Raw genomic sequence first — 12,370 nt, 5'->3', positions numbered from 1 at the left:
TATTCAATTGTCAGTATATATCATCGTTTTAGTTGTTTGCTTATGTTATTACATTATATTTGTAGTTTTAATATGATGTAAATAAACAGAAATCTTAATTGTATTGCTAACTTTAACTAAAAAATTTCTTTCAATAAAAAATATCAAGTTAACCTTATAATTACTCTTTAAACTGCCAGTCAAAGTGTTCTTAAACGCATTCGGAACACTGCAAATATAAGGCTTATATTGTTATATTAATAATTAAATACTATTTTCATGGACGGAATTAGAAAAGTTTCCAGTTTAAAAAAAACCCATAGACGGCTAATTAGCCAGACACTCTCTAACAAGTCACCATCCGGCCAACACAATTATATCCACCATTGAAACTACTCTCACAACCTAACAACCTTACGTTATCACCACAACTATCACCACCATGTTTATCATCATAATTGTATCAACATCATCATATCATAATAACTTTTTCATCATCACATTGTTATCGTCAGCATTAATGAAAAAAACTTCTAGGAATCCAATCAGATGGACCATCAGATATGCAGTAAGAGTGAACGCGTTCAAAACATGCTGGTCACCCAAAGCAACAGTGTTGAGATATACTTCGTCAGGCAGAACACACCGAACTTGAAGTTTCTCGTTAAATATGAAGGTAGGTTTTGGAGAAATTTCATTTTATTTATAGTTTTATTCAAAGTTCATTCATATTCCTTTTCTATTATTACTGGGGTGATGAATGTAATATATTTTTTGACGTTTAATATTTGAATGTATATATTAATATCGGGGTAGAGCTGGTACTGCAAATTTTGATTTTCAACATTTTGAGTTGTGTATCCATCTTCTGTATAACTTGTTTCATTGAAAATTTTCATTCAACATTATGAGATAAACACAAATGTCTTCCAATATTAAACGAATTAATGCTCAATACAAACTTAGTATATATATATATTATTTTTACAAAATAAGCGATTGTGCTGCTACAAGTACACACCCACAAACAACTACACACACACACACTCACACAGACTCACACACAAATACACACACACACACACACACGCAATATACTTACACAAACATTAACACACATACACAAATTCGTTTGAACCTATTATAGATACATTATATTACAGAGAATGATGTTTGATACTGTTGATGAAAAAGGAAAATAATGCAAATACTACACTGCCGCACCGGGCAAACAAATTTCATGCAACATTATTCGAAAGTAATTCGTTGTACTCGTCCTGATAACGATCCAATGACGACGACGATGATGATGATAATGATGACTATGATGGTAATAATGGTGGTGATGATAATGATGATGGCGATGGTGATAATGATGATGATGGTGGTGATGATGGTGATAATGATGATGATGGTGGTGATGGTGATAATGATGATGCTGATGGTGATAGCATGCCTCCTTCATCAATACCACTGTCATAAAAAATGGCAGTACAGAGTAGTGAAAGAATTGAAACGAAAATTTTGTATCAAGATACATTTGATGATATTTTTTAACCCATTTTTACATCACCATCATCATCGAAATTAACACTATTTTCATCGCAGCATCATCGCCAACATCTACGCCAGCATTAGCATCACCACTACATGCATGTTTGACCACCACCATCATCATCGTTGTCGTCCTTTCTCTTACACGAACATTTTTCCTATCATCATAGCCGGAGCGTGTCTCAAGTTTTATTTTGCACGGTGAAATCTTTCATCATTTGTTTCAATGAACAACTTTCTCCTTCATCTGCAATTAAATCATCCATTTTTTCAATATAAATTTGTTTTGCAAACAAAACTTCGAGGAAACATCTTTTGTAGTGCGGGAAAGGAGAAACAGATGAAACGGACTGATACAATTAAACGTTACGCATGCTAGTGTATTGATATGCGCGTTTGAACCTGTGCACACAGTTGTACCTGCAGTCCACCTAGCATCATGCTGGCCCAATAAAGTCTAATTTGAAAACTTCTACCTAGTAGTGGAAGCTGAGAGTGGCTGGTGAATCACACCACACATCATACCACACTACATCACACCACAACAACACAGCCTTATTAAATAGCACTGAACAATTGAACGTGATTATTCAACATCCCTGTTTCAATACTTTATTCTTAAAAAATATAACAGTTTTGATTATTATTAATTACAAGCAGTTAACAGAGAGTAAGCTTAATCGTAGGTCGTCATTATTTTCAACATTTTTATGCACCTTATTTATTGTGTTCCTTAAAGAATTGCTTCAAAGTTTATTTATTCAGTGTTGACAAAAGTTTCGTAATCTCACTTGTAATCACCATCATCATATCTACAGTCATTATCCTACTTATCTCATTGTAATCAATGGCATTGTATCATATTGCCACAACAACCCTCCACCAGCAATAGGATGTGCAGACCTCATCCTGCCAGCTTCCTCTTCCTTCAGCATCCTGGATCGCAAAGGTGACGGCCTCTCCATAGCCTGCAGCTTCAACAAGCGACAGCTCATCTCGCACCTGACATGCCACGACCGAAGGTGGATTGGCGAGTTGAGAAACTGTTCGGCACTTCATGGTGGCACCGCTTCCTCCGGCAATAACGCTGACTCTAGTCGGTTGATTTCATCCAATTATTTCATTACTCCATTCTATTATGTAGTTTAGGTTTATGTTTAAAACAACGTTTAATTTTTTTTAAATTTAATTATTTCTACATTTTGGTCGTATTTAAAAAATGTTCAATTTGTTTTTAACAATTTATATAACTGTTTGTTTCGTTTCTTCATCCATGAACACTTATGAATTTCAACAATTTTCAATAAAAACAAACGCATGTTTGTGTTTGTGCACGAAAAAGTGTGTGCTATGAAGTACAAATATGTGCGTGGTAGGTAGGCATGTGTTTGTATGAGTTTGTTTATAGTAAATTTGTAAGAGTGTGTGTGTAGGAGAGATAGATAGATAGATAGATAGATAGATAGATAGATAGATAGATAGATAGATAGATAGATAGATAGATAGATAGATAGATAGATAGATAGATAGATAGATAGATAGATAGATAGATAGATAGATAGATAGATAGATAGATAGATAGATAGATAGATAGATAGATAGATAGATAGATAGATAGATAGATAGATAGATAGATAGATAGATAGATAGATAGATAGATAGATAGATAGATAGATAGATAGATAGATAGATAGATAGATAGATAGATAGATAGATAGATAGATAGATAGATAGATAGATAGATAGATAGATAGATAGATAGATAGATAGATAGAGCGAGAGATAGAGAAAGAGAAAGAGAGAGAGAGAGTGTGTATTAATTTAAAATGTTCGTAATAATAAAAATGAAGCCACTTCAACAAAAATCTAAAAAAAAATTATTCCTGAGTTTTATGACATTTTAATCTCGTTACATAATTCAAAGATGAAAGAATATTATTCTTACGTCAAAATCTCAAAAAAATACGCCTCATTTCTTGTTCAACTTATTATTTATTCATTTGGCATTAACTTGAAATGTATTAAATTATTCTCTTCCTCGGTCGCTTGCGTCAGGAATCATCTTCGTCTTCTTGTAATTTATTGCCTCTTCTCGCTGAAAAAGACGTCTCAAGTCATTTATAATGCAATGCGGCTTGAAAAATGAAATTTATTATTTTCCAGGAATGTTTTTGAATCTCATTGTTGGGCCTAATAGTATCATTCATTTGTTACTCTTTTCATTCTATTTTTTTATTATTGTTACTGTGAATGTTGAAATGAATTTTTTTTTTGCAGTTAACGGCGTTTCTTCACGATTCGGCTATTTTAACGCCCTTGGATCATTATGAAATGAATTCAAATTTTATCAAATATAAGTTGCCGTCATTATTCAAACTAACGAGTGCCTTAACACGGGTTTCATCATCATTATATTTATTAAATTAATTATTTATCAGGCAATCACTTTTACTTGAAAATTTTTTTTTTTTTTATAAATGTAGTAAAAATGACATGAGTATATATAAAAAATAGTATCAGTAGAATTTTTATCAGTAGTAAAGATGGAAGTAATATGGTAGTAGCAATCTACTTGTAGTAGTATTCGTTCTAAGAAATATCGGTAGCTGATATATCCAACATCAGTATTGACGGTAATAGTTATATCACACGGTAGCTAACAAGCAAAATGTGTTTCTTGTTGTGCTATACTTTGATCTTTTTTGAACAGTAGTAGGTGCAGTAGTTGCATAGTTTCAGCCGTGATAGTAGCGCAGCAGCAATAGTATTATTAGTAGTAGAAGTAGTAGTAGTAGAAGTAGTAGTAGTAATTGTTGTTGTTGTTGTAGTAGTAGTGGCAATAGTAATACCAGTAGTTTCTGTGCAAATAGAGTTAGTAGTTGATCAGTAGCAATGATACAGGCAGTAGAGCCATTATTATTTTTATTATCAAGCGCTGTATTTGTATTAATTCATTTTTTCTTTTTATTATGACTCCCTCTTTAACGTTTTTGTTGCATTGCCGACCCTAAAGGCCTATAACAACAGCATGAACATCGAGTCAATTTATGACGTCATAGGCTGCCATTTTGTTTTGTCTTTTATTTTTGTTTTGTTTGGTAGTTTGTGTGTTTTATTTTGTTCTGAACTTAATTTTGAGTTTGTTTTGTTTAGGTTGGCTGGACGTTTTGTTTGGTCTCTCTTTCTCTCTCTCTCTTTCTCTCTCTCTCTCTCTCTCTACTCTCTTTCTACTCTCTCTTTTCTTTCTCATCTCAATTCATCGCCAACGATTGCTGTTTATTATTATTTTGTTTTTATTCTTATTTATTTTGTTATCTTTGAATTGTGCTAGCCGTCTCGCTTGAACATTTTTAGTTCCGTCACGTTCATTTTAATGGAGGGTGCGGAAAGAATATTCTCACATTTTGAAAACTCACCAATTGTTTTATTGTCTCAATGGATGATGGGCAACCAGGAATAAGAAAAATTTCACTTATCTTTTGACTCAAACATCTCTAGTATGACGGTCGAAAATATTACTAACTGCGATATAACTAGTAATAGTAGCGTAACAATTACTAATATTAATATTAGTAATATTAGTAATATTAATAATAATATTATTAATAATATCAATAATAATATTAATAATTATAATATTAATAATAATAACATTAATAATAATATTAATATTAATAATAATGTCAATAATGATGACGTAATTTTATTATCATTATTATTATGAATTTGTTATATTGTTTCAGATCTGATGAATGGCATGAGTGAATTGTTCACGGACAACGACATATACACTCACGGTAAGAACAATATTTATTCTATATTTTTAACGTTACCCTTGCTATTAATGCCGTCGTAATAAAAATTATTATAATTATTTTTGTTGTTTCGTTGTTTTCAGTATTATTATAGAATAGTATTGTTATTATTATAAATTTATTTTTTTATTGTCATAAATCAATTTGATTTAAAAAAGCAAAAATAAAACTGTTCTGTTCAGCTGATGTTTTTGATTCAGAAATATTCCTCATGCTAAAAAAGATGAATGGAGGAAAAACATGTTACCAAACAACATACAAAACAAATTCAATTAAATAAATTTGACTAGAAAATATAATGAAAAAAAACATGAAGAGTTGTAACAGACAGTTTTCAACAAAATACACACACACAAAACCAATCAAGAAAACATCACAACCCACCGCACCACTAACCCTAACCTACCACACAAACCACACCACATACCATACCACACTACATCGCACCACATCAATCATATCACAGCACACCACACCACACAACAAAACAAACAGCACCACACAACAAAACAAACTAAGCAACAAAACATTCCGAATGAAATTCTCATGAGACTCCACAATTCTTTGACTGCATAACAACAACAGAAACACATTCAGATCAACAACAATAATAAAGAAAATAATTTGTTTTTCTGATACTAATAAAAATGTTTTGCTAGAAAAAATTGTAAAATTAGCCAAAATTAAAACCATAATATCAACTATAGTGATTATCTTCTCAAATACAATCAGACTTATACATACTCAAAACTAAAATAAAATGAGATAAAACTTTTACGATCGCTGTTATATTTTATCCTAGTAACCAAGCAACACTTGTTTATAAACAGCCTCAGAAGCTTAAAATTAAGATCTCTCTGAGGCATTCTTAATAATTTCTTTTAATTCTGCATTTAAAATACACTTTGCCAAAAAGAAAAAAAAAAGTTGTATCTTCATCACCATCAGAGTATAAACGCCGAAAAATAAGCGAAAAGCAGTCAAATAAGAAGAAACTAAGTATCTTTTGATGAAAAAGCAGATAACATTTTTTCTTTTGGATATTGTATTTTGATTTACTTTCTATCGCAAAAATAAATACTTGTCTATTTGTTTGTTATCAAGTTGTTGATGTTGTCGTTGATGTTGTTATTTTAGATGTTGTTGTTGTTCGTTCGTTTGTTTGTTGTTTGTTGCTTCAACAAATCTTCAACATTTGTGTTATTTTGTTGGTGTACGTGTGTGTGCAGGCATGCATGAGGAAGCATGAAGGAGATATTAAACTTTTTGCTGAACCTATTATTCGTCAATATTCAGTGGGTACTTGCATCGATTTGTTGATCTGTTTGTGGAATTTGAAAAATACGTGCATGTGTCTGTGTCCGTGTTGCTCTGTATGATTATACGCTTATATTTGTACGTGTATTTTTGTATGTTTTTATTTGTATGTGTGTGGGCTTGTATGTGTTTTTTGTGTGTTGGTTCGTTTGTCCGTCTATCTGTCTGCCTGTCTGGTTTAATGCTCAATTGTGTTTCTTGGATAAACGGTTATTTATTTATTTAGCTAGATGTAATGGTAGATGTGATAGTATGTGTTTGCAGATAGATGCTCGTGTTTATGACTTCAACAATTTTCGTATTTTAAAATTTGAAATAAAGTTTAAATATTCTGGCATGATGGCTTTTAATGCGATTTATTCTGCAGCCGCACTGACCTGCCCATCTTTTTCATTTCAGGCTGCACCTGCATGTGAGAGCGAGTGCGCACTTGAGAATTACGTAGATTACTTGAAGTGGAAACTTAAATTATGCATGTATTTGTAAATTGAAACCATTTGCATGTATATGTATGTATGTATGTAATGTACGTGAAAAATTGAAATACCGAAACACCCACTATAGAGCTATTTTATAATTGTTCATTTAAAATTTTCTGAGTTTTTCACACGGACAAGCACACTAATAAACAATTTAACAAAAACAGAGACACAGTCAGAAAAACAGACAAACAGACAATCAAACGGACAAACAAAAGAAGAGGCACACAAACAAACAAACAGACAACCAAACAAACACAAATATACCTTCAATTGCATGGAACGGCCCGCTAGAGAGGCATCGAACGAAACTTCTTTTGTTTCATTCTGGTCATTTTTTCATACAATGATTAGGTTTGAGTTTGGAATAGAGATGTGTGTTTGTATGCTTAGATGCAATTGTATTTTTAAAATTATTTTTTTGTTAACTTTCATTTTTTATTTTAGCTATTTTTAAATTGATTTGAATGGTCAAAACCTGAAATTGTTGAATCTTATAAGTTTAAACTATCACATAAACGTAATTGCAATGACTGTTATAATCTAAAACAAAACGGATTAACTTGACGGCATGTAGCAAACGTTTGTGATGAAATTAAATACTCAAATTTTAATTCTTTTAAAATTTATTTTTGAGAAAATGTTTGCGATGAAAATTAGTTTTTCAAATATTTCAACCGATTTTGCAGTTTTGTAGTTTTTTTAAAAAAATAGTTTCCATTTCAAATTTCCCAGTCCAACATTTCGCTTAAAATTTGAATGTGCATTTTAGGATGGCACTCTGCTGACATTCTTTCATCCACTCCTGTATTTTTCCACTACATGAAAGAAGTGAATAATTTTATTAAGCGATCTGTCAACATCCATTCTCTCGCAGAGCTTCAACATTTTTTTCCAACTACTTTTTCAGGCATTCCGTAAAATAAAACAAATTTTTTTACTTAATTCCGCGCGTTCTACAATACAAATATTTTTTAAGTTCCAAAATATTTTCAATAAATCTAAAATTCTTTAGTTAGTTCTTCATAAATTTGTCAAATTTTTAAGTTTAGAAATGGAGAGGTTTAACAAGAAATAGTTGAATCAAATTTAGTAAACTGAAAATTTTTTGAAAAATTTTTAATGTAACATTTGAAATGAAGCAAGTTAAATGAATAATTTGAAGATGCAAATGACCGTTTTAGTGATAGGGTAGCATAACGGTTGTTAACAGATTATAATAACTAATTATCTAGAAGAGTCGCTAGCTGCAAATCATTAACTTTAAAATTTGTTTTTAAATTTTAAATTTAAATTTTATGAAACAAGCAATTTTAAGACAAATATATATTATTGGTAATCACTCTTAACTTAAGATAACATTCAAATATCACTTATCAGAGTTACTTTAATTTCATTTTATTGATCTTGTGTTTTTTTATAGTTTATTCTCTTTTTATTTTTAGAAATAACCCCAAAATACATATACAGAACGCACCCGAGATTGCACATGAAACCTCATATAACACACATTCAATGCAACAGAAATATTCCACTGCGATATCAAGCTAGCACGTCCTGACACATTTCTTCATATTTTTTTATTTATATGCCACATTTAAACACTTTTTACTTACTTCATTTCCAAATTCACAAAAAAAAAATTTGCGAATTTTTTGAACAAATGACATAAGACAAACAACAAAAAATTATTGATTAGTTTTAGCAAATTTTTTTTTTTTAATCGAGCAAAGCAATAATACTAATGAAATTGTCGCATTTACAACAAACGTTTCGTTCTCCGTAATGGCGAACAAGTTCAACAGAATGCATCACTACGTTCACACACATCATACGCAAACGCCCAAATCAAATTTCATATAAAATATCCTCAAAGCAATGTTGATATTTTTATTATTGTTATTTTTATTACTGTTATTTTTATTATTATTATTTTGGTTTTTGCAATTTTTGCGCATACATGGCTTTGGAATTTAATTTTCTTCCGAGGTGTTATTACGAAACGGTATCGTCATCTTCGTCGTCGTCATCGTACTTTTCATCTTCATTCCACCACTATGTTTATCATTTTTGTCATCATCAGCATTATAGTTTTATAGTTTTCATCTTGTACAAATTTTTCTCCTCCTATTTATGATGAGACCTCAAAATTTCTGGTTCATACAGCATTTTGTTTTACTCGTCTAATATAGAGACAACATACAACCTGTGCGTACATCTTAATATCCCTATTTTATTTATTATCATCCTTATCACAAACATCATGTTTATCATTGCCGAACAATCCTCACCAGCATTATCACCGTTGTTATCATCGTCGTCATAATCACCATCACAACAGATATAAGAATCTTTTATGTCATCATCACCATCATGGTGGTTGTGTGGATACTAGATATGTCACATCATCTTCTTCTTCATAATCTTTCCTATCATCTTCGTCGTCGTCATTTTTCATCTCATACACAGGTTTATTATCTTAGCTCCGCCATTTCCTTCCCACTGATTGCATGACATGTTATTCCATGTTATTCTCGCAACTAATTCCGAGCGTCAAATTTCTTTCATCCAAAATGCGTTGCCCCGGGCGACTCAAGTGTTACTATGACGATGAAACAACAAGCAACATCACCCGCAACATCATCCGCAACAATTCACAAACACATCACAACAACAACAACAATATCATCATCTACAACAACATTATAAGCAGCAACACACTGACACTAGAAACAATAATGATTCTAACAAAATTTGGATTATTCACACACACAAACACACACACACACATACATACATGCATACACACACACACAAAACAACAGAATTGATTAACATACAAACCGCAAATGCAAGTACAAGACTTCTAAAATGATTTTGAGTAGTGACTACCAACGTACGTACATGTTGAGACCTGAATGGAAGCTGTAGCAATCGACATAAAATCAACAGAGTTGTTTATAGACGTTAATGCAAGGATAGATAAAATATCAAATCTTTAAAAAACATTAGATGTTTGACTGACAATTTCATGAAAAAACCATCTTTCAAAAGTAACTGGTCACTATACAATAAACTTAAAACAATTAACCAGAAGGCGTTTTATGCAAATTGTTGAATATAAACATTCAGGATAACAAAATCCCAAAAATAAACATTAATTATATTATTATACATACACACACACACACACACACACACATGAGATTTTACAATGAACAAATAAAATATAGGAATAAAAATAAACAAGATTCTCATTCCAAGAGTGTCAAAAGTGCAGACATCGTTAATGCTATAGCAAAATATAATTGGAAACAACAACGAAACAATCATTCCGCCAACATAATATGAGCATAGAAACACCAATAACATCAACATAGAAATATTAATAACATTAGTATAGAAACTATGATAACATCAAAATAAAATCATCGATAGCATTAAAACGAAAACACAAACAACATCAACACAACAAATTCATTTCAACATCAAAAATTCTATTGCCCGAAAAACACAACAGCACATATTCATTTGTTCTATGATCCTAAAAAATAAAAAAATGATTTAGAAATTATTTTTCATGTACGAATGCGAGTTGTAAACAATTGTGATTGATGATTTTAAATAAAAATTTCTTCACAGGTATAAATAACTGCAGAAACAATAAAACAACAACATCAGCCACACTACATACAATAAAACGTGAACAAAGATATCGACAATAAACATTGTAAATAAAATTGCCATTAAAACTTGTAACAATATTAAAGCGATACATTAAAGATAGGATACTCGCTATTGATGCGTCGCTTGTGTGTATGTGTGAGTGTGTGTGTGTGTGTGTGTGTGTGTGTGGTTTTGTGTGCTTTAGTGTGTTGTTGTTGTGTGTGTTTGTGTGTGCTGTTAGATGTGTTTATTTGTTGTTGTGTAGGATTGTTGTCGTTCTCTACTTTATTTCCTGTGCAAGTTTACTTGCTGACAGTAAATTTACTTATTTAGTTTTTAATTTGTATTGTTCGGATTAGTCTGAAAAGGAGTAGATAGAATAATTTAAAATAAATTATGTTGAAATAACTTTATCAAACCATATCTTTAATTGTAACAATTAACATGAATGTCATTTCAAAATATTTGTTTGAAAAGAATTTCGCATTTGAATGAAAAGAAGCATAGTAAATAAAAAAAAACAATTTATCTTAGAAAATACCCAAAATGTACACAGGAATAATTTGGAAATGTTTATGAGGAATCGTTTAAATTGCCCAATAAACCGTCTTGAACAGCCGCTTAATTGTCAGTTTTTAGCGAAACGTTGACAAAAGGGGGCACTAAAATCTAATGATATTACCACTGGACAACTCCTTTTCTTCTTCTTTTTTTTGTACTTATATATTTTTGTTTTTTTTTTGAATAAATGAAATAAACGAGAAGTTCAAAATCTATGAGTTATAAAACTGTTTAAAACGTTTTATCATTAAGAAATTTTTGTCAAGTGAGAGGCATTTGTTATTTTTCTGTAGAAACGCCCTAGCAGTATCGAGTTATATCAATTTCTTTTTCAAATTACGTTAAAGCTGGGTCTAAATTATATATGAATGTTAGCTAGACAAACAATACAATATAATATTATTGAGGAGTATTCTATTGAATATACGTATTACAAAATAAATCCAAAAAGGGAATTACATAAATTGAAATTTCAGAGTCTGAAAACCAATTTTTAATTCTCAAAATTACAAATGACCTCCAATTTTTGTCTGCTTCTAAGTAAACATGAATAACATGATAGCCGACCAAGATAAACTTAAATTATGCCGGTATAGCGCATAGTTTTCATATAATAATTGACCTGTCTTATCTATCCAGCTGTCTCAGTCATATTCCAACTCACCCCTATAAACGAAAAACTTATCGAGATAAGTCAGCGTGAAAAAAGGTGAAGTCAGAACTTTCAGCTCATACCAATATCATGAAACGTTATTTATATTAAGATCGTCAAATGATCATGCCGTTATATGCACGAACATAAAATCAAGCCGAAAGTTGTTTGAACTTGACGAAACCAAAATCATAACGACGATTAAAAAACTCAGCTAAGTCAACACCCAAACCAGTAAATGTAATAAAAATTTATTTGTTTAATACGATTTTGTTTAGTTGAAGCATTTTCACTGGACTTAATTTTCCATTTCACTGCATATTGCTGATCTCTGCTGTCTCCATCGC

General features: G+C 31.0%; 1 protein-coding gene across 1 annotated transcript; it reads left to right on the top strand.

The window, feature by feature from the left end:
* Nucleotides 1-528: 528 nt before the first annotated feature.
* HELRODRAFT_175035 (hypothetical protein) lies at nt 529-2,682 on the top strand (the record flags this gene model as incomplete). Its single annotated transcript, XM_009022475.1, has 3 exons — nt 529-655; nt 2,087-2,203; nt 2,420-2,682. The coding sequence occupies 3 exons, from the start codon at nt 529-531 to the stop codon at nt 2,680-2,682; spliced, it is 507 nt and encodes a 168-aa protein (XP_009020723.1).
* Between the last annotated feature and the right edge of the window lie 9,688 nt (nt 2,683-12,370).

The sequence above is a fragment of the Helobdella robusta genome (genome assembly GCF_000326865.2).
Source record: "Helobdella robusta unplaced genomic scaffold HELROscaffold_32, whole genome shotgun sequence".
Taxonomy (NCBI): domain Eukaryota; kingdom Metazoa; phylum Annelida; class Clitellata; order Rhynchobdellida; family Glossiphoniidae; genus Helobdella; species Helobdella robusta.
Note: the sequence above shows the minus strand (reverse complement) of the source record. Positions and strands in the feature narration are given on the sequence as shown.